Raw genomic sequence first — 24,050 nt, forward strand, 5'->3', positions numbered from 1 at the left:
ACACAGGAGAAGCTCCCATGTGCTTCTCACCTCTCCCCCTCTCCTTCCTCTCTGTCCCTCTCTCCACCCCTCCCATAACCAAGGCTCTATTGGAGCAGAGTTGGCCAGGGTGCTGAGGACGGCACCATGGTCTCCGCCTCAGGAGCTAGAATGACTCTAGCTGCAACAGAGCAACGCCCCAGATGGGCAGAGCATTGCCCCCTAGTGGGCATGCCGGGTGGATCCCGGTCAGGTGAGTGTGAGAGGCTGACTGCCTCCCCACTTCAGACTTTGGAAAAATACAAAAAAAAAAAAGCATTCACAATACAATCTTGTCTTCCTGTACAAAATGAAGATTGTGCGAATATTCCTAATTTTTGCAACTTGTTCTGTTCTCCATTAAACCTAACCCTGAGGTACAATTTACAGAAAGGGATCCTGTAATACTCCAAAGGCATCAGAATTTGTTGCCTGTCCTGTCAAAATAGCCTTCAAACAGACCTATAACTCTGATCAGTCAGCTATTGATAATTATAATACAAATATTTTAATACTATAAATTAAATTAGAATATTAAACATTATAAGTCTCATTGAGACTGGTCTTTCAAATTGTAATAGGATCACTAATATCTTTTCTCTTCTCTTACATGCTTATTAATAATGAACAAAGTGTGTAGGTTAGATTTCTTATTTCAAGGAAGATTGATACTTGCCTCATTTAATTTATCATAGTATAACAATAAAATATCTCTAGGGAATTACAGCTTCTTGAGATAATATGCGTAAAATACCAACCAATCTCTGGTGAACTTGAAGTAGCACAGTGTAATAGGAAAGCAAAGTCATTATACAGGCTTGGTTTCAAATACCAGCTTTGGTGTTTACTTAATGCTTACTTAACTTTCCTGAGTTCAACTATAAAGCAGTCAGTGCCTAGCACATATAAGTTACTCAATAAATGTAATTTCACTGTGCATACTATTTTTATAAAATCCTCATATAAGGCAATTTTATAACTTTCTATGATAAAGTTTCTAATGAATACAACCAGGAGTTCTCACTAAGGCACTTTTTCTTGGTACCATGAAATTCATTTCCTTTTTCTCTAAAACAGTACATAATATTTACTTTGATTAAAAAATTAGTTTTGGCTAAATGAATAAAAAGGAATAAGGAGATTTTAAAAAAATGATTTAAAAAAATCTCCAAGTCAGCCTGACCAGGCGATGACATAGTGGATAGAGCAATTACCTTGAATGCTAAGGACCCAAGTCAAGGCCCTGAGGTTGCCAGCTTGAGCGGGGGACAGGACCCTATGGTCGTTGGCTTGAGACCAAATGTCACTGGCTTGAGCCCAAGGTCACTGGCTTGAGCAAGGGGTCACTGGATCAGCTGGAGCCCCACCATCCGGGTCAAGGCACATATGAGAAAGCAATCAATGAACAACTAAGGTACTGCAAATACGAGTTGATGCTTATCATGTCTCCCTTCCTATTTGTCTGTCTGTCCCTGTTTATCTCTCTTTCTCTTTCTCTTACTAAAAAAAATAAAATAAATAAACATTAGGCCCTGGTCAGTTGGCTCAGTGGTAGAGAGTTGGCCGAGCATGTAGAAGTCCCAGGTTCAATTCCCGGCCAGGGAACACAGGAGAAGAGCCCTTCTGCTTCTCCACCTTTTCCCCTCTCCTTTCTCTCTCTCTCTCTCTCTCTCTCTCTCTCTCTCTACCCCTCCCACAGCCAAGGCTCCACTGGAGCAAAGTTGGCCAGGGCACTGAGGATGGCTTCATGGCCTCCGCCTCAGGTGCTAGAATGGCTCCTGTTGCAATGCAGCAACACCCCAGATGGGCAGAGCATCGCCCCCTGGTGGGAATGCCGGGTGGATCCCGGTCAGGCACATGTGGGCGTCTGTCTGACTGCCTCCTTGCTTCTAACTTTGAAAAAAGTAAATAAAAATTTAAATAAATAAACATTAAAAAAAATCCCAAAGTTAGAGTTGTTCAAGATTCACGGCCTGAGGCCCTGGCTGGTTGGCTCAGTGGTAGAGCGTCGGCCTGGCGTGCAGAAGTCCCAGGTTCGATTCCCAGCCAGGGCACACAGGAGAAGCGCCCATCTGCTTCTCCACCTCTCCCCCTCTCTGTCTCTCTCTTCCCCTCCTGCAGCCAAGGTTCCATTGGGGCAAAGTTGGCTCAGGCGCTAAGGATGGCTCTGTGGCCTCTGCCTCAGGCGCTAGAATGGCTCTGGTTGCAACAGAGCGATGCCCCAGATGGGCAGAGCATCGCCCCCTGGTGGGCATGCCGGGTGGATCCCGGTTGGGCGCATGCAGGAGTCTGCCTGACTGCCTCACCGTTTCCAACTTCAGAAAAAAAAAAAAAAAAAGATTCATGGCCTGACTTGTGGTGGTGCAGTGGATAAAGCATCAACATGAAATGCTGAGGTCACCAGTTCAAAACCCTGGGCTTGCCCAGTCAAGGCACATGTAGGAAGCAACTACTACGAGTAGATGCTTCCTGCTCCCCCCCCCCATTCTCATTCTCCATCTTCCTCTCTCTCTCCCCTCCCCTCCAAAAACAAACTTTTAAAAAATATAAAAATAAAAAAAAGTTTAAAAAAAGATTCATGGCTTACAGATTCTACAGCAGCACTGTTAACAGAATTTTCTGCAATATTTGTGCTGTCCACAGTAGCTAAGAATCACAGAGTGGATGTTATCTACTTGAAATGTGACTAGTGCAACTGAAGACCTGAATTTTAAATTTTATTTAACTTTAATTAATTCAAATAAAAATTTATATAGTCAATTGTGGCTAGCGATACCATACTGAAAAGTGCAGCTCTGAGGGTTGATATTAACATCAAATAAACTAGACGGAGGAATTGGGTAATTTATCATTTTTAGTTATTTCAAAATATAAAACCTTATTTTGTGTGTGCATAAATTCAAGTAATTAAAATAAATATGGCTCTGCCAATGATCAACCATACCCTTTTCACACCAGTCACCCAACAATGGGAAGGAGGGGCATTACAGCTGAACTTAAGCACAAGAAGGGCCACTCTGGACTCCGCAGTAACTTAGGGAAATCGCCAGACTGAACCAGCGGTGCCAGAGGCTGGCTTCTGTCCTACACATACTGGTGGACAGAGATACTTGACAAGTAGGACATTTGAATGCTATGACAGGGGTTAGTAAAGTTCAGCTCTTTGTCTGCAATCTTTACCCACAACCTGTTTTTGTTGGCATAAAATCCCCACCTCGGGGCTTTCCTCTGTTTTTCCCACAACCTATTTCTGTAAATAAAGTATTACAGGAACATAGCCATACCATTCATTTTGTCCGTGGCTGCTCTCAATGTACAAAAGCAGAGTTGAGAGTTGTGACAGAATCTGTACAATCCTCAAAGCCTAAAATATTGACTGACTGGCTCTTTATAAAATAAACAGTTTGCCACTCTCTAGCTGATTCAAAGGACAGGAGAGAACTCGGGGAACTAACAGTTTTAGTTTTGAAGAATGGAGAAAAGAAAATTTTCTTCTCTTTTAGGTGATCCTATAATTTGAACTCAAAGGAGAACAAACAGACTTGCAGCTGTTAGAAGAAAATAACCTCTCTAAATTTTTGCAGCTGCAAAGTTAACTACTATACATGCTTCTTTTAACACACTGGAACAGTGGTTTCCAAACTTGGCTGTACACTGAAGTCACCTGGGAATCTCTTCAAAGACACACCAATGCCTGGTTCCCTCCTCCAGATGTTCTGATTTAACTGGTATGGGTAGCAACATGGAAATGGAGATTTTAAAAATCTCTCTAGATGGTTCTATTGTGCAGCAAAATTTGGGAACCACTGTACTAGCAGATCAAGTTGCAGTGCTGGGTTAACTAACCATTCCCAAGTAGCTGCAGGTGCTGGCCGCTACTGCTTATTAGCTACCTTTAAAAAAAAATTTTTTTTTTTTAATTTTAGAGAAAGGAGAGAGAGGAAAGGGGGAGGAGCAGGAAGCATCAACTCATAGTAGTTGCTTCTCATATATGACTTAACTGGGCAAGCCTGGGGTTTCGAACTGGCAACCTCAGCATTCCAGGTTGCCGCTTTATCCACTGCGCCAACACAGGTCAGGCAATTAGCTACTCTACTTATGGCAGGGCTATAACAAAGATGCCAAACTCCTTAGTAGAAAATGTAAGTAACATAAACTGCTTTGAGACCTAATCTTGGTGATGAAAGAGGAATAACATCTACAGCACATGAAGTAACCTGAGATTTAATGGGCAAGGCACTAAATTTGGAGAAAGACATTAAAGTCCCCAGTTCTGTCCATTAGCTATATGACCCTGGGCAAGTCACTTCTCTCAAACTTTTTATTTCCAGTAAAATGAAGATACTAGACCTACTTTGGAGGATTCCTTTTAGGAAAAGTTCTTTTTTTTTTTTTTTTTTTGTATTTTTCTGAAGGTGGAAACAGGGAGGCAGTCAGACAGACTCCCGCATGCGCCCGACCGGAATCCACCCAGCATGCCCACCAGGGGGCGATGCTCCGCCCATCTGGGGCATCGCTGTATTGCAACCAGAGCCATTCTAGCACCTGAGGCAGAGGCCACAGAGCCATCCTCAGCACCTGAGCCAACTTTGCTCCAATGGAGCCTTGGCTGTGGGAGGGGAAGAGAGAGACAGAGAGGAAGGAAAGGGGGAGGGGTGGAGAAGCAGATGGGCGCTTCTCCTGTGTGCCCTGGCCGGGAATCGAACCCGGGACTCCTGCACGCCAGGTCGACGCTCTACCACTGAGCCAACTGGCCAGGGCACTATTTGAAAGTTCTATGAATTAATTAATGGAATATTCAATATCATATTATCTTCAAAAGTAGGTCCACAGTCTGAATATGTCACAATCACCTGGGGAAACCTTATGAAAATGTAATATAAAAATAAAAGTCCCACTTCCACTCTGGGAAGACGGAGATGCACTTTTCCCTATTCCTCCAAGTACAACTAAAAGCTGAGGACATTATAAATAATATTTTTAAAAAATATCTTTATGTATTTTAATACCAAATCGACAGCTGGCATCTATGTTTACGAGTGCATTTTCTGAAACAATGAAAAAAAAACAGTAAAAAATAGAGTATCCAAAAATTTTGTAATATATATCTATGAATTGTAAGATAAACAGAAATGTTTTACAGCACTGGCTCCCATACTGTGGACCCTGCAAGTATACGATTTAAAACAATACTACTGCCCTTTATTATATTATTACCATGCACCATAGATAGTTTTCTACACATTTTGAATATAAACTATTCAGATCATATTTTGAAAATAGCGACATTTTAGTCTCCAGATAAAGAACAAAATCAGAGCGCTGGCTGGGCAGCTCAGTTGATCAGAACATTATCTCAATGCACCAAGGTTGCGGGTTCAATCCCTGGTTGTGGTACATGCAAGAATCAACTAATGGGTATATGAATGGGTGGAACAACAAATCAATGTTTCTCTTTCTCTCTCCCTTTCTCCCTTCCTCCCTTTCTCTAAAATCAATAAATGAAGAAAAAATTTTTAAAAGAACAAAATGAAAAATAAATTGTGTTATCAAACATTATAAGGAAATGTATTCTTACTTTTTTCTCTGCTGATCAATCCAGAATTTACAGCTCCTTCTGACAAAGTCACAGCCCATTCCTCGGCCCCAGTCTAATTTCTCAGCCATGCTGTAGTTAGCTTTATACCAGCTGTAGAAATAATTCAAACAAAGCACTTTTTATTACTATCATTTAAAAAACAATTCAGCATATTAATGACAAATCTCAACAATGAGAAAACTAGGAACTTAAAAAGGACTGAGGGGGCCACTGCACAGATCAGCATCTCTAAGAAAGCCCCTGCTGCACAGGGGCCGCTGCCCAGGATCACAGGAGCAGGGGCTGGAAACTCCAGTCTTACGGTGAGGGTATACGCAGTTGAAAAAAAGAAGAACCATGTTTCCACTGTAATTTACAAAGATGACAGAAGTCATAGAGTAAAAACTGGGTAAGGTGTGAGACAAAAGTGATAAAAGCCAAAGAAATAGAAAGATAATGAGAAAAAAAAAAAGAGAAGGGAGTGAACTGAGGAAGAAATAATAGAATATTAGTAGGTTAGCCTTCACTTAATCTGACTCAGTTGGCCCTAGTTTCTTGCTTCTCTGGCCTTAAATTTGTGCTATTTTACCAATACAGGGTCTGCTTGTGACTAAACATTACACCATTATAAGACAAATGTCTAACACTTTTAAAATGTGCTCATTTCCAGAAAAAAAACAACAAATTGACTAAGTTTCCTGGCAAATGTATTTAACAAGATTACTTTTTTTTTTTTTGGATTTTTCTGAAGATGGAATTGGGGAGGCAGTCAGACAGACTCCTGCATGTACCCAACTGGGATCCACCCGGCAGGGGGCAATGCTCTGCCCATGTGGGGCGTTGCTCCATTGCAACCAGAGCCGTTCTAGTGCCTGAGGCAGAGGCCACAGAGCCATCCTCAACACCCGGGCCAACCGTGCTCCAATGGAGCCTTGGCTGCGGGAGGGGAAGAGAGAGAGACAGAGAGGAAGGAGAGGGGGAGGGGTGGAAAAGCAGTAGGGCACTTCTCCTGTGTGCCCTGGCCAGGAATCGAACCCGGGACTCCTGCATGCCAGGCCGACGCTTTACTACTGAGTCAACCGGCCAGGGCTACAACAAGATTACTTTTATTAGTTTTTCTTCTTTATTCTTTTTTAAATTATTTTTATTTTCAATTACAGTTGACATACAATATTATATTAGTTTCAGGTGTACACCCCAGTGATTAGACATTATATAACTTACTAAATGATCATCCCAATTAATCTTGTACCGATCTGACACCACACATAGTTATTAGAATATTGTTAACTATATTCCCTATGCTGTACTTTAGATCCCATGATTATTCTACAGTATAACAATCAATTTGTACTTCTTAATCCCTTCACCTTTTTCACCCATCCCTCAGCACCCCTACCATTTGGCAACCATCAAAATGTTTTATTTTTTTAAGAGACAGAGAGAGAGTCAGAGAGAGGGATAGATAGGGACAGACAGGAACGGAGAGATGAGAAGCATCAATCAGTAGTTTTTCATTGTGACACCTTAGTTATTCATTGATTGCTTTCTCATATGTGCCTTGACCATGGGGCCACAGCAGACCAAGTAACCCCTTGCTCAAGCTGGTGACCTCGGGGTCTCGAACCTGGGTCCTCTACATCCCAGTCTGATGCTCTATCCACTGCGCCACTGCCTGGTCAGGCAACCATCAAATGTTTTTATGAGTCTGTTTTCTGTTCTGCTTGTTCATTTTGTTTTGTTTTGTTGTTTTTAGAGACAGAGAATCAGAGAGAAGGACAAAGAGGGACAGACAGGAAGGGAGAGAGATGAGAAGCATCAATTCTTCATTGTGGTACCTTAGTTGTTCATTGATCGCTTTCTCATATGTGCCTTGACTGAGGAGCTCTAACTGAGCCAGTGACCACTTGCTCAAGCCAGTGACCTTGGGCTTTAAGCCAGCGACCTTTGGGCTCAAGCCAGTGACCATGAGGTCATGTCTATGGTCCCCCACTCAAGCCAGTGACCCCCTGCTTAAGCTGATGAACCCACGCTCAGGCTGGCAACCTCAAGGTTTCAAACCTGGGTCTTCATTGTCCCAGGCTGATGCTCCCCCTGTGCCACTGCCTGGTCAGGCAATGTTCTTTTTACTTTTTACTGTTCTTATTGGGTGTTTTATGCTTCCTTACATTTCAAATCACCAATTTGATTCACAGCTTCATCTACTCTACTGTTGATTTTCTGTAAATTAGTCATTTCAGTTAGTGTATCCTTTATTTCTGACTGGTTCTTTTTTATGACTTCTATGTCCTTTTTTCATGTTGTTGGACTTTCTAAGTTCCTTGAGCATCCTTGTAACCAGTTTTTTTTTTGTATTTTTCTGAAGCTAGAAATGGGGAGAGACAGACAGACTCCCGCATGCGCCCGACCGGGATCCACCCGGCACGCCCAACAGGGGGCGACGCTCTGCCCACCAGGGGGCGATGCTCTGCCCCTCCGGGGCGTCGCTATGTTGCGACCAGAGCCACTCTAGTGCCTGGGGCAGAGGCCAAGGAGCCATCCCCAGCGCCCGGGCCATCTTTGCTCCAATGGAGCCTTGGCTGCGGGAGGGGAAGAGAGAGACAGAGAGGAAGGAGAGGGGGAGGGGTAGAGAAGCAGATGGGCGCTTCTCCTGTGTGCCCTGGCCGGGAATCAAACCCGGGACCCCTGCACGCCAGGCTGACGCTCTACCACTGAGCCAACCGGCCAGGGCCTCCTTGTAACCAGTTTTGAACTGTCTATCTAGTAGTTTGTTTATCTCCATTTTATTAAGTTCTTTTTCTAGGAATTTCTTATGTTCTTTCATTTGGGGCATGTTTCTTTGTCTCTGGATTTTAGTTGCTTCCCTATGTTTGTTTCTATGTATTAGGTAGAGCTACTATGTCTGCTGAACTTTGCAGAGTAGCCTTGTATAGCAGGGGCCTTGTAGGCCTCAGTGGCATAGCCTCCCCAGTCACCTGAACTGGGTGTTCCAAGTATGTCCCTGTGTAGGCTGTGTGTACTGTCCTGTTGTAATTGTATCACTTCTATCCCTATTTTACAGATGAAAGAACTGAAGCAAAGATACAGATAATAAGTGGCAGAGCTGGAAACTGAATCTAGGTTCTGGATTCAATGTCTGTGGGCCTTCTATAAAAAATTGAGATAAAGTTTACACATCATAAAATTCATACTTATAATGTGGACAGCTCCACATTAGTATATTCAAAAGGTTGTATAATTATTTACTACTCGCTAATTTCAGAACATTTTCATCATCCCTCCAAAAAATCAATATACCTATTAGCAGTCACTCCCCACTGGCAATCACTAAACTACTATCTGTCTTTATGGATTTGCCTATTCTGGACATTTCATAGAAATGGAATGTGGTCTTGCCTGACCAGGCAGTGGCGCAGTGGATAGAGCATCGTACTGGGATGCTGAGGACCCAGGTTTGAAACCATGAGGTTGCCGGTTTGACCGTGGGCTCTCCAGCTTGAGCGTAGGATCATAAACCCCATGGTCACTGTCTTGAAGGCCAAGGTTTCTGGCTTGAGCAAGAGGCCACTGGCTTGGCTGAAGCACCCCTTCCTGTCAAGGCACATATGAGAAAGCAATCAATTACAACTAAGGTGCTGCAACTATGAGTTGATGCTTTTCATTTCTCTCCCTTCCTGTCTGTCTATCGCACTATGAAAAAATAAAAAAAGAGCCTGACCAGGCAGTGGCACAGTGAATAGAGCACTGGACTGGGATGCGGAGAACCCAGGTTCAAGATCCTGAGGTCACCAGCTTGAGTGCGGGTTCATTTGGTTTGAGCAAGGCTCACCAGCTTGAGCCCAAGGTCGCTGGCTTGAGCAAGGGGTCACTCAGTCTGCTGTAGCCCCTGGTCAAGGTACATATGAGAAAGCAAAGAATAACTAGGGCGCTGCAACCAAGAATTGATGCTTCTCATCTCCCTCCCTTCCTGTCTGTCCCTCTCTCTGACTCTGTCTCTGTCACAAAATAAATAAAAATTAAAAAAAAAAGAAATGGGATGTGGTCTTTTATGTCTGGCTTCTTTCACTTAGCATAATTTTCTTAGAGTTCATACCTGTTGAAGCCTGTGTTGGTACTTCAACCTTTGTTTTAAAAATAGATTTTAAGTCCAAGCCAGCTGGCACAGTGAATAGAAGGTTGGCTTGGCATATGGACATATTTGATTCCTGGTCAGGGCACGCAAGAGATGCGACCATCTGTTTCTCTCCTTCCACCCTCTCCCCCTTCTCTTCCTCTTCCCTTCCCAAAGCCAGTGGCTCAACTGGTTCAAGCATCAACCCCAAATGCTGAAACTAGCTTTGCTGGTCCAAGCGTCAGCCTCAGGCACTAAAAATAGCTCAGTTGAGCTGCCCTGGACATCTGGTTCAGTGTGTGGATGTCCTGGGTTCGATTCCTGGTCAGGGCACACAGAAGTGATTATCAGTTCTCCACCCTTCCCAACTCTTCCCCTCCTGGCTTGATTGGTTTGAATGATATGGCCCTGGGCACTGAGGATGGCTCCATGGCCTATGCCTCAAGTGCTAAAAATAGCTCAGTTGTGGAACAACATCCCAGATGGGCAGAGCATTGCCCACAGGGGGCATGCCAGGTGGATCCCAGTTGGGGTGCATGGAGGAGTCTGTCTCTCTGCCTCCCCTCCTCTCACTTAATAAAAAAAAAGAAAAATAATAGCTCAGTAGATTCCAGCACCAGCCCTAGACAGGGGCTGCTGGGTGGGTCCTGGTTAGAGCATATACAAGATTCTGTCTATCTCTCCTCCTCTCAAAAAAAAAAAGAGAGAGAGAGAAAAGAAAAAACATTGACTTTATTTTTTTAGAGCAATTTTAAGTTCATAGGAAAATTATAGGGAAGTATAGCGTTCTCATATATCTCTGCCCCGAACACACATACCCTGCTTCACTGTCAGCAAACTGCAACGAAGTGCTACATTCATACAATCAGTGAACCTACACTGACATACCATTATCACCCGGAGTCCACAGTTTACATTAGGTTCACTCTTGGCGTACATTTTATTGGTTTGAACAAATGTATAATGTCATGTATCCACCATCATAGTATCATACAGAATAATTTCATTGCCCTTAAACTCCTCTGTGCTCTGCCTATTCATCCCTCCCCGCACCTAACCCCCAGAACACTGACCTTTTTACTGTCTTCATAGTTTTGCCTTTTCCAGAATGTCATATACTTGAAAATATACAGTATATAGTTTTTTCAGTTGGCTTCTTTCACTGAGTAACATGCATTTAAGGCTTTTCCATGTCTTTTTATAGCTTGATAGTGCATTTCTTTGTATCTCTGAATAATATTCCAGTCTGAATGTACCTGTTTGTTTATCCATTCACACACTGAAAGACAACTTGGTTGGCTTCCAAGTTTTGGCAGTTATGAATAAAGCTGCTATAAACATCTGTGCACAGTATTTTGTGTGGACACAAGGTTTTAATTCATTTGATTAAATACCAAAAAGCATGATTTGCTGTGTTATGGTAATGGTGTGTTTATTTTTGTAAGAAACTGTCTTCCAAAATGGCTGTAACATTTTGTATTCTTAACAGCAGTGAATGAGAATTCCTTTTGTCCTGCACCCTGGGCAGCATTTGGTGTCATCAGTATTATGGATTTTGGTCATTCTAATAGGTATACAGTGGTATCTTGTTTTAATTTACATTTCCCTGATGACTTATGTGGACCAACTTTTCATATGCTTATTAATTATCTGCATATCTTTTGAGGTATTTTTGTTCAGATCCTTTGCTCATTTTTAGTAGGACTTCTTTTAAGGGAGATAGAGACTAGCAGGCAGGAAGGGTGAGAGAAGCATCAACTCATAGTTGTGGCACCTTAGTTGTTCATTGATTGCTTTCTCATATGTGCCCTGACCGGCAGGCTCCAGCTCAGCCAGTAACTCCCTGCTCAAGTCAGCGACCCTGGGCTCAAGCCAGTGACTAGGGGTCATGTCTGTAATCCCATGCTCAAACCAGCATCCCTGTGCTCAAGCTGGTGAGCCCATGTTCAAGCCGGCAACCTCAGGGTTTCAAATCTGGGTCCTCAGTGTCCCAGTTTGATGCTCCATTCAGACACACCACCTGGCCTGGTAGATTGTATTCTTAATTGTTTAGTTCTAAGCATTCTTTGTATATTTCGAATAGTCCTCTGTTAGATGAAGCCTTTACAAATATTTTCTCCTATTCTGTAACTTGTCTAATTCTCTTGACATCTTTTCTTTATATGGCTGAAAAATATTCCATTGTACCCATATACCACATTTAGTTCACCCATTAGTCAGCTGATAGCTGTTTGGGTTGTGTCTACTTTTTTTACTATTATGAGTAATGCTGCTGTGAACATTCATGTACACTTTTTGTGTGGTCATGTTTTCAATTCTTTTGCACCTGGAGTAGAACTGCTGGATCATATGGTAAATCTATATTTAATATCTTTAGGAAATGTCAAACTATTTTCCAAAGTGGCTGCACCATTTTACATTTCCACCAATAGTATATAAGAGTTCCAATTTCCCACATCCTCACCAACATTTGGTATTGTCTGTCTCTTTGATTCTGGCCATCTTAGTGTGTATAAAGTAGTATCTCACTGTCGTTTTAATTTGCATTTCCATAAGGACTAATGATGCCGAGAATAATTTCATGGGTTTATTGGACATTTGTGTATCTTCTATGGAGAAATAGTTATTCAAATCCTTCACCCATTTTTAAATCATGTTGTCTTTTTATTGTTTTATTTTGTTTGTTTTAGATTTTTATTTATTTATTTTAAGAGAGAGAGAGAGAGAGAGAGAAAGAAACAGGGGGGAGGAGCAGGAAGCATCAACTCCCATGTGCCTTGATCAGGCAAGCCCAGGGTTTTGAACCGGTGACCTCAGCATTCCAGGCCAACACTTTATCCATTGAGCCACCAAAGGTCAAAGGCCTATATTATTGATACTAGATCCTTATCAGAGAGAGGCTTTCCAACTATTGTCTTCCATTCTGAGTTGTCTTTTCACTTATTTAATGTTTTTTGTTTTGTTTTCGGTTTTGGTTTTTTTTGGAGAGAAAGAAAAAAGGGGGAGGAACAAGAAGCATTAACTCATAGTTGCTTCTTTTTTTGTGTGTGGCTGAGACAGAGAGAGACAGAGAGAGTCAGAGAGAGGGACAGACAGACAGGAAGGGAGAGAGATGAGAAACATCAATTCTTCGTTGCAGCTCCTTAGTTGTTCACTGATTGATTTCTCATATGTGCCTTGACCAGGGGGCTACAGCAGACCAAGTGACCCCTTGCTTGAGCCAGCGACCTTGGGCTCAATCAAGCTGGTGAGCCTTGCTCAAACCAGATGAGCCCGCACTCAAGTTGGTGACCTCGGGGTCTCGAACCTGTGTCCTCTGCATCCCAGTCCGATGCTCTATCCATTGCGCCACCACCTGGCCAGGCTCATAGTTGCTTCTTGTATGTGCCCTGACTGGGTAAGCCCAGGTCTTTGAACCAACAACCTCAGTGCTCCAGGTTGATGCTTTATTCACTGCACCACCACAGGTCAGGCTTCATAGTGTCTTCTAAAGCATAAAAGTTTTTAATTTTAATGAAGTTCATGTTATCTATTTTCTTTGGTTACTTATACTTTTTTTAATCAGATCTAAGAAATGACTGACTCATCCAATATGAAAATTGACACCTATGTTTCCTTCTAAGACTTTTATAGTTTTAGATTTTATATTTTTGGTCTTTGATCCATTTTAAGTTAATTTCTATAAGTCACGTATGGTAGGGATTCATTCTTTTGCATATTGGTATCCAGTTGTCCCAAGATTCCTTTTTGAAAAAAACTATTCTTTCTTTGTTGAATCATCTTAACACCCATGTCAATTTATTTGCTCATAATACTATAAATGTACTGTGCTTTGGTCATAATGTTATTTTATTTTTTTAGCGAGAGAGAGAGGCAGGGAGACAGACAGGGACAGATAGGCTGGGAGGGAGATGAGAAGCATCAATTTTTCACTGTGGCATCTTAGCTGTTTATTAATTTCTTTCTCATTTGTGCCTTTACCAGGGGGCTCCAGCAGAGCAAGTGATCCCTTGCTCAAGCCAGCAATCTTGGGCTCAAACCAGCGACCTTTGGGCTCAAGACAGTGACCACAGAGTCATGTCTATGACCCCACACTTAAGCTGGCGACCCCACACTCAAGCTGGTGAGCCCACACTCAAGCTAGCAACCTCAGGGTTTTGAACCTGGGTCATCAGCATCCCAGTCTGACGCTCTATCCCAGGGGTCGGGAAATTTTTTGGCTGAGAGAGCCATGAATGCCACATATTTTAAAATGTAATTCCGGGAGAGCCATACAACAACCTGTGTACGTTATGCATTATCCAATAAAAATTAGGTGTTGCCCTGGAGGACAGCTGTGATTGGCTCCAGCCACCTGCAACCATGAACATGAGTGGTAGGAAATGAATAGATTGTAATACATGAGAATGTTTTATATTTTTAACATTTTTTTATTATTATTAAAGATTTGTCTGCAAGCCAGATGCAGATCAAAAGAGCCATATCTGGTTCATGAGCCATAGGTTCCCGACCCCTGTTCTATCCACTGTGCCACCACCTGGTCAGGCCACGATTTATTTATTTATTTTTAGGTGAGAGGAGGGGAGATAGGCAGATTCCTGCATGTGCCCCCACTGGATTCACCCAGCAACACTGTCTGAGGCTGATGCTTGTCTGGGGCCGATGGTAGAGTACTAAGCTATTTTTAGCATCTGAGGCTGATATGCTTGGACCAACCGAACTATCCTCAGCACCCAGCGCCATGCTTGGACCAATCAAGCCACTGGCTGTAGGAGGAGAAGAGGGAGAATGGGATGGGGGGAGATGAAGAAGCAGATGGTCACTTCTCCTATGTGTCCTGACTGGGAATTGAACCCAGGACATCCATATGCTGGGCCATCGCTCTATCCACTGAGCCACCAGCCAGGGCTGATGTATTTCTTACCATATGGAATATCTGTCTAAAAGACTTCTAAAATACACTTGTGTACAATGTGGGAAAGCCTTTAGGCAGTAGAAAGGACCATTTAAGATGCAGGAAGACAGATAAAAATATCTACTCAAGTAATTTAGGTAAAAGATAATGGTAGCCTTGATAAAGGCAGTGGTGACCAGAAAAAGTAGAGAGACTTGGAAGTTACTGAAGAGTTAAAAAGTCGAGAAAGATTTATAATTGATTAGATGCTAGAAGTGGGAGAAGAAGCTGTCAAAGATGATTCCCAGGTTTCTGGGTGGTTAAGTTATAATGTCTTTTTTATTAACTGATTTTACAAAAAGAGGAGGTGGAGAGGGGCGAAAAGTATCAACTCACAGTTGCTTCACACTTTAGTTGTTCATTGATTGCTTGTTGTATGTGGCTTGACCTGGCAAGCCCAGGGTTTCGAACCAGTGACCTCAGCAGTCCAGGTTGACACTCTATCCGCTGAGCTACTACATTTCAGACTAAATGATAATATCTCTTACTGGGAAAAGCAACTCAGTGAAGTTACATTAAAGCCATATAGATTTATGAAAATTAACTTCCATGTATACAATTTAAAAATATTAGCAGAAATTTAGAATCATATCCCATGTTGCCTTTGGGTTGCCACAGAAAAAAAGAAATGCTTTAAAATTCACCAGTATAAAAGAAAAAAGAAAAAAATTCACCAATGCCATGATTTTTCATTTGTGACTCACATACTCCACAGGCTTCTACAACCAACTAGTATCTTGAGGAAACTAACACTGCTTATAAAAGGGCTATAAATAAGTTGTTAAGCAGAGCAACAGGACCACTTCTATTGGCCATCGCTTATTCAGGGATAAATAAGAAAGACTTATGGTGCTTAAAAAAATCCAGTGTTTTTTTTCCTTTTCAAGTATATGAATTTCTTAACTTGACCTACTGTAAAGTATGAGAAACAATAGCCTGGCAACAGTGAATAAAGTACCTAGGTTGTGGTTTCTAAAAACTACTCTATTTTTTTTTTTTTTTTACAGAGACAGAGAGTCAGAGAGAGGGATAGATAGGGACAGACAGACAGGAATGGAGAAAGATGAGAAATATCACTCATTAGTTTTTTGATGCGATACCTTAGTTGTTCATTGATTGCTTTCTCATATGTGCCTTGATTGTGGGGCTACAGCAGACCAAGTAACCCCTTGCTCGAGCCAGTGACCTTGGGTCCACGCTGGTGAGCTTTGCTCAAACCAGATGTGCCCGCACTCAAGCTGACGACCTTGGGGTCTCAAACCTGGGTCCTCCGCATGCCAGTCTGACGCTCTATCCACTGCGCTACCGCCTGGTCAGGCAAAAATTACTCTCTATTAAAAGGAACCAGTACTCCTTGCCAGATTGGCTGATGTCCAGAGGGTATAAACTGATCCGCCTGGTACATCCTACCATATCAGAAAGCATGGAAGCTATAGAAAAACTAACAAGTTTTTTCAAAAGGACCCAGGAGCTAACAAAGAAAAAGATTCCCACTGGAGTAATTTAAAAACAGTAGTCTACTGCCTCTCCTGAAAGTTCTACTGCTTTAAAAATCAGGAACCTATACATCATCAATTTCATTTATAATTTAATAAAATTGTTTAGATTAGTCTTTCCTTCATATTAGCATAAGTCTACTTATTGGAAAATAAATCTCATAATACCAGGAATTTTGTTCTTTTCATTACTACACCTCAGGGCCTCAAATATTTATTGAATGAATGAATGTAGTTGTTATGGGTAATAAATAGCTAACACAAAATCCAAAGAATATTTTACTTCAGTGTAAAATGTCAGTATTTTCTTAAGCTAATATTCATTTCATCTTAATAATATTAATCTTAATATCCATTTCATTTCAATCAACACTTTATATAATACCCTCAAAGCTACCTTACCCAGTGTCCTCCATTAATGCCAGAGTGATGCGAGAGAGGACTCGGTTCTGGGTGTGAGAACCAGTCATTGCTTCATTCTGAAAATCACCAACAGATTTTAATTAGAAGACTGGACTCTTTGCAACTCCCAATATTTCCATGACTACTTTGATGTATATTTTAAATGTCTAATGTGTGAGAAGCTGATGAAATATTCACTTAAAATAATGAAATGCATAGTCTTCTTTAAAGTGACAGGACTGAAGCTTACAGCAAAATCTACTTTCTGCCTCAAACGTTTACATTGTGTACAATTTTCCATGAATGGCAGACAACCAGCATTTAGAACTCTGTGAAGAAAATGAGGATAAGCATATGAAACAGAAATTCTATAAAGACATTACACTATCTAGGCAAAATAAAGTGGGTGGTTTGAACAGATGCCCAGATAATAGTGACCTGAATTATACAAAAATGCTTTCATTACTCTGAACTTTGTGATCAGAGAAATACACATTAATATGTAAAACAAGTATCACAGAATCACAGAATTAAAGGATTTGCATAAGGGACTTAAAATATCATCAAGGTCTACTATTTACCCCATGTTTTATTGTAATTCATATCATAATATTCCTACCAGTAAGTCACTACTGGAAGGGACTTCACTGCCTCTTAAAAAAGTGTATTCCACCTTTAGGGAGCTCTGATTAGTCTGCAAGTCTTTATGCTGCACACTAGATCGTCTTCTCAAGTACTTGCATTTTTTTTTTAAGAGAAAAAGAGAGAGATAGGAAGGGAGAGAGATGAGAAGCATCAAGTTGTAGTTGTGACACTTCAGTTGTTCATTGTTTCTCATATGTGTCTTGACCGGGGGACTCCAGCCGAGCCAGTGACCCCTTGCTCAAGCCATTGATTTTGGGCTTCAAGCCAGTGACCTTTGGGCTCAACCTAATGACCATGGGATCATGTCTATGATTCAATGCTCAAGCCAGTGACCCCACGCTCAACCCAGAGAACCTGTGCTCAAGTAGATGACCTCAGGGTTTCGAACCTGGGACCTTAGTGTCCCAAGTTGATGTGCTATCTACTGTGCCACCACCAGTCAAGCTTGACTATCATCTTTTAAAATAATAGTTCAAGGACACAAAGTTGATTTCAGAGAAAGGCGTAAATTAATAAAATTATTATTTTCAAGCATTCTACTGAAAAGTAAATAAAATTTTCATTTTTGGCCAATTTACATCTTTCTAAAAGGAGTCACTTGATAAAATTGCTTAAAGAAGATAAACTAAAATTCCCAAAAGAGAAATAAATGTATCTTCCATAAGTTTCCATCACTGTTACTTTGTGGTCACCTAGATAAGAACAGTCAGTACAAGCATTAATTTCACTCTTTCCCTAGTTTTGCTAACTCGGGTCATAATATATGTAAGCTGCAACTATCTAAGAAGCCCAACAGACCTCTAAAATGTAGTTTATTCAAATCCTTCACCCATTTTTAAATTGGGTTGTCTTTTCATTGTTGAGTTGTAAGTGTTCTTTACACATTCTGGATACTAGACCCTTATCAGATAGATGACTTGCAAATATTGTCTACCATTCTAAGTTGTCTTTTCACTTTCTTCACAGTGTCTTTCAAAGCACAGAAGTTTTAATTTTGATAAAGTTCATGCTATTTTCTTTGGTTGCTTATGCTTATGGTGTCAACTCTAATAAATATACATATTTAATACACACCCTTTGATCAAGAAATTCTACTTGCAGGGATTTATCTTTATTTTTCTATATAAACAAATCTAAGCTTGCCTGGCCTGTGGTAGTACAGTGGATAAAACATAGACTTGGAATGTTGAGGTCACTGGTTCAAAACCCTGGGCTTGCCCAGTCAAGGCACATATGACTAGAAATCAATGAACAACTAAAGTGAAGAAACTATGGGTTGATACTTCCTATTCTCCATCTCTCCTCTCTTTATAATATCAATACATAAAATCTTAAAAAAAAATCTGACCTTGAATTAACTTTAATCCTGGTCCCCTGGAAACCTAATAAAAGTGGAATGTCAACTGTGTTACCAGGCAACACTACATAGGGGAAAAGACCTCCTGATATGCCTCTGGGCTTGGGATTACTGTAAATGAACACTAATAACTGCTGCTAAACCAGTTTGAGACTGTCCTATGTGCAGTGACACTTATGGGTATGCCCATCTCTTACAGGGTTCTGGAAATTATGTCCATGGATATCCCCTAGACTGCTGTGTGGAGCACAAGAGAAACATAGCAGCCATGCTGGCATGCTGTGCTTTTTTTATTCTGTCCTTCTAAATGAAAGTTTTTCTTTAGTGTGGCCTGTTTAGGTCTTGCTAGTTTGATAGTTGTTGTGTTTTTTTTATTCAGTGAGAGGAGGGAAGGCAGAAAGACTTCTGCATGTGCCCTGACTGGGATCCACCCAGCAAACCCACTAGGGGGTGATGCTCTGCCCATCTGGGCATTGCTCCATTGCTCAGCAACCAAGCTCTTCTTAGTGCCTGAGCTGGAGGCCATGGGGCCAACTCACTCCAATTGAGCGATGGTTGCAGGAGGGTGAGAGAGAAAGAAGCAAGAGGAGGAGGGGTAGAGAAGCAGATGGGCACTTCTTCTGTGTGCCCTGAATGGATATCAAACCCAGGGCATCCACATGCTGGGCCGACACTCTACCACTGAGCCAAACAGCCATATTTAGTTTGATTGTTTAGTTGAATTTAAAAACCACCACAAGAACAATACTCCTAGAAGGCAGTGCAGATATAAGTTAGCTCATTACAATATTTTTTTAAATAAAAAATTTAAAAGTTACTCAACACAGAAATGTTGTTACATTCATATAATACTAAATAGCTGTTAAAAAATGAGTAGAGGCCTTGGCCGATTGGCTCAGCGGTGGAGCATCGGCCTGGCATGCGGGGGACGTGGGTTCGATTCCCGGCCAGGGCACGTGGGAGAGGCGCTCATTTGCTTCTCCACCCCCCTCCTCCTTGCTCTCTGTCTCTCTCTTCCCCTCCCGTAGCCGAGGCTCCATTGGAGCAAAGATGGCCCGGACGCTGGGGATGGCTCCTTGGCCTCTGCCTCAGGCGCTGGAGTGGCTCTGGTCGCTGCGGAGCGACGCCCCAGAGGGGCAGAGCGTCGCCCCCTGGTGGGCAGAGCGTATTGCCCATGGTGGGCGTGCCGGGTGGATCCCGGTCGGCGGCCGCATGCGGGAGTCTGTCTGACTGTCTCTCTCTGTTTCCAGCTTAAAAAATTAAAAAAAAAAAATAGTAGATTCAGTATATAGACTATTCTAGATGTATTTCTGTAATGTAATGAGCTCATGTGAGACTATTAAATAAGGACACAACATCGTCATACTAAGGAACCACATTGGTTCATAATGATTTTTCTCCTGGATTTTAATATTTTATGCAATGGAACAATACAGCTAAATACAAAGTATGCTAAGATAGCTAAACAAAGCCACAGAGAAATGCTATACTGTGAACAATGTCTGTGCACTCCATACTCTTCCACTTGGCTTAGTATGTATGGCCAGAGGTTCTGACTTAGAAGTGTTTATTGTATATTCTTCTCTAATCTTTATAGAATTTTACTCTTCTCTCCCATTGCTCAGATTTATAGTTTACCATCCAGTTATCACTGCTTTTTGTTGTTGTTGTTTAATGTAAAAAAATACTAGAGTAACCCTGACCAGATAGCTCAGTTGATAGAGCACTGTCCCAAAGTGCAGAGGATGCCAGTTCAATCCCCGGTAAGGGCACATACAGGAACAGATCAATGTTCCTGTCTCTCTCTTTCTCTCTCTCTCCCTTCCTCTCTCGCTAAAATCAATAAACAAACATTTAAAAAATCTAGAAAAAAAGAAATCCTCAAGTAGATAAGGGAGTTTATTTATTAAAAATATGGTGCCGCCTGACCTGTGGTGGTGCAGTGGATAAAGCATCAACCTGGAAATGCTGAGGTCGCCGGTTCAAAACCCTGGGCTTGCCTGGTCAAGGCACATATGGGAGTTGATGCTTCCAGCTCCTCCCCCCTTCTCTCTCTCTCTCTCTATCTCTCTCTGTCTCTCCTTCTCCTCTCTAAAATGAATAAATAAAAAATTGAAAAAAAAAAGTAAACTAGAAAATATGGTGCCTTTTTAAACCAAGGTAGTACTTTTATTATGACTTACTGCTTTTATTAATGCTCTGGTATTTGTTTTACAACAAGCCTTGTTATTTTTAGCGTTCAATTTTGAAGAAAGAGATTTTTTTGTTTGTTTTTTAGGAAAGTATATATTGCATTATAGTAGAAGTACTCAACTACCTTGAAAAAATGTAAAAACCTATCATTAAGGAAAGAAAGTTGCATAAATGCATGAATCCATTTTTAAAAAAGTATGTGTGCCTGAACAGGCAGTGGTGCAATGGACAGAGTGTTAGCCTGGGACGCTGACGACCCAGGTTCAAGACCTGGAGGTCACTGGCTTAAATGTAGGCTCATCTCGCTTGAGCGCAGGCTCACCAGCTTGAGCATGGGGTCACTAGCTTGAAGACCAAGGTTGCTGGCTTGAACAAGAGGTCACTGGCTTGGCTGGAGCTCCCCGGTCAAGGCACATATGAGAAAGCAATCAATAAATAACTAAGGTGCCACAATGAAGAATTGATGCTTCTCATCTCTCTCTCTTTCTGTCTGTCTGTCCCTGTCTGTCCCCCTCTCTCTCATTCTCGCTAAAAACAAAACAAAACAAAAATTTTGTATCTTAGTTCACATTTCTGAAAGAATATACAAAAAATTTAAAAAGTGATTACCTCAGGAAAGTGGATTTAGAAAGCTAAAGGGGAAAGAGCCTTAAAAATGTTTTGCTTTATAAGCTATCATACTGTTTAACTTTTACCATGAATAAGAGTGTGTAGTAAAATTTTAAAATAAACTGACCTCTAATAACCGCTTTTCCCAATGATTGAGCTCAGTGCCCATACCACCTTGATTTTCAAGTTCCATTCCCTCCAGAATAGGACAGTTAAAATGTTTTCGTGCTTCATCCTAAGAATCAGAAAAAAAATAAAAGCCCCATAAAAGTACAATAAGATAATGGCAAATTCTCTATCACACTAGATGGAATAAAACTGACTCTCAAGAATTACTTTGGTGAGAAGAGAAAACATCTTTTAAAAATCTGGTTTTTAACATAATTAAATAAAATATTTTGAAACTGACATACTCTGCTAGTAAATTACTATTTCTCTTCCTATTTTTTCTATTTGAAAATTTTATGTCATATATATTAAGAACTTATAGACATGTTTGCCATTTGTAACCAACCCTGTGTCAACAATGTTAGTATGGGTATAAATTGCTCTAATAATGGATATAATACTCATAAGAAAAATAAGCTGTTCATTAAAATACAATCTTGTTCATTTGGTTGCTCTTGTCCTTCAGTTAGAGACTTCCAGGAATGGAAACTATACCAAGAGCAGTGCAAGTTCGAAGGCAGAGAGAGCTGTCTTCAGTCAGGGAAGGAGAACAGGAGAACAAGTTTTCGTCATGGCGTAAGAGTGTGATGGTTAATTTTATGTCATCTTGGCTGGACCACAGTGCTCAGATACCTGGTCAAACATTACTCTGGATGATTCTGTAAGGATGCTTTTGGATGAGATTAACATTTAACTTAGTGGACTTTGAGTAAAGCAAATTTATAAATGGGCCTCATCCAATCAGCTAAAGGTCTTAATAGAATAAAGACTGACCTTACTTGAGCAAAGAGGAATTCGACCAGCAGACTGCCTTTGGAGTCACACTACAATTTTGCATTTAATGCAGTGAATTTCCCTGAGTCTCCAGCCTGCCAGCCTACTTGATTCAATATGGATCTCCTAAACCTCCACAATTATATGAACCAATTCCTTAAAATAAATCCCCCCTACCCTGTCACACATCCTGTTGGTTCTATTTCTCTGGAGAACGCTAACACAGACTCCAAATTAAATGACCAGCAACTATACAAACAGTACCAGCAATCCGAAGAGGTATCAAAACAGAGGAATACTGGCTTACAGCAGTGGGTACAACAGAAACCAGAAGAGTCATTGCCAAATTTTCATTTCCTATGATTTATCTGGGCCTGTACCTTTTTAAAAAAAATATTTTATCCATTCATTTTAGAGAAGGAGAGAGAGTGAGAAAGAGAGAGAGAAGGGGGGAGGAGCAGGAAGCATCATCTCTCATATGTGCCTGGACCAGGCAAGCCCAGGGTTTTGAGCTGGCCACCTCAGTGTTCCAGGTCAGTGCTTTATCCACCACCCCACCCCATGGGCCTGTATCTTTTTTTAAAAAAAAATGTTTCCATTGATTTGAGAGACAGAAAGTGAGAAAGAGAGGAAGGGAGGGAGAGAGGGAGAGAGAGAGAGAGAGAAGGAGAGAGACGGAAGAGAGAGAGGAGAGAGAGAAGAGAGAGGAGAGAGAGGGAGGGAGAGAAAGAGAAAGAAGCATCAACTTGTTGTTCTACTTAGTTGTACCCTCATTGATTACTTCTTGAACATGCCCTGAACGGGGATGGAACCCACAACCTTGCCACACCAGGATTACGCTTTAGCCACTAAGCCACCTGGCCAGGGCTGGGCCTGTAGCTTTACTGTACTGCCTTTATATTATTTTTCCTACTACAGGCTCTAAAATTTTATCCTAAGTTCTTAAACAATAATGATTAGTAAAGAAACTACCATAATGTAGAAAAAGAGCAGACGGCTCATGAGATATTAATAAGTTCAGTAATACTTACGACAACACGAGGTGTTACGAGGACATACACAGTGTGAGGAACTATCTTGTTATCTCGAACATCCCACATTCTCTCCACTTTTTGAACTACTTTATCACTCCATTGATATAATCCAAGACTGTAGTTAAAGGATAAGAACACAGTCACTTTTGCAAATTCACTACATTAAATGCAAAATTGTTTATGAATAGCAATAAAATCAAAATATTTCAGCTTACTAGGTACTAAGTTCATGCAAAGTACTTGATCCTCTTTTTTAAAAATATATTTTATTTAATTAATTATTATTAGAGAGAAAAAAAGGGGTGGGGAGGAATGGGAAGCATCAACTCCTAGTAGTTGCTTCCCATATGTGCCTTGACCAGGCAAGACCAGGGTTTTGAACCAGTGACCTCAGCATTCCAGGTCAACGCTTTACCTATTGCGCCACCACAGGTCAGGCTTGATAACATTTTCTAATTTAATCTTTTCAACAGCTTCATGAGATTATCATCACCATTTTGTAGATAAAGAGACAGAAGTTAGAGAGAAGTAACTTGCTCAAGTCTACATAGCCAATACTTGGCTAAGATGGCAATGAATTATTTTCTCTCAACAAATTCAATGGAGAAAAAAATAAGTCCAGAGACATATCCAAGTATATAAGAAAACTTAAACAAACAAACAAAAAAAGGCACTTTAACTTAGTGGAAATGTATAATTTACTTAATAAGT

General features: G+C 41.1%; 1 protein-coding gene across 2 annotated transcripts in view; it reads right to left on the reverse strand.

Annotated features, from left to right (window-relative positions):
- LMLN (leishmanolysin like peptidase) overlaps positions 1-24,050 on the reverse strand; it is a 93,535-nt gene that overhangs the window by 22,394 nt on the left and 47,091 nt on the right. For both annotated transcript variants that reach the window (XM_066240691.1, XM_066240690.1), the window contains exons 9-12: positions 23,337-23,454; positions 21,491-21,598; positions 16,560-16,636; positions 5,597-5,707 (exon numbers count right to left, since the gene is read on the reverse strand). In XM_066240691.1, coding sequence (XP_066096788.1) covers positions 5,597-5,707; positions 16,560-16,636; positions 21,491-21,598; positions 23,337-23,454 — 414 coding nt within the window. The remainder of the gene's footprint in view (positions 1-5,596; positions 5,708-16,559; positions 16,637-21,490; positions 21,599-23,336; positions 23,455-24,050) is intronic.

Source organism: Saccopteryx bilineata, chromosome 8 (genome assembly GCF_036850765.1).
Source record: "Saccopteryx bilineata isolate mSacBil1 chromosome 8, mSacBil1_pri_phased_curated, whole genome shotgun sequence".
NCBI classification, from domain to species: domain Eukaryota; kingdom Metazoa; phylum Chordata; class Mammalia; order Chiroptera; family Emballonuridae; genus Saccopteryx; species Saccopteryx bilineata.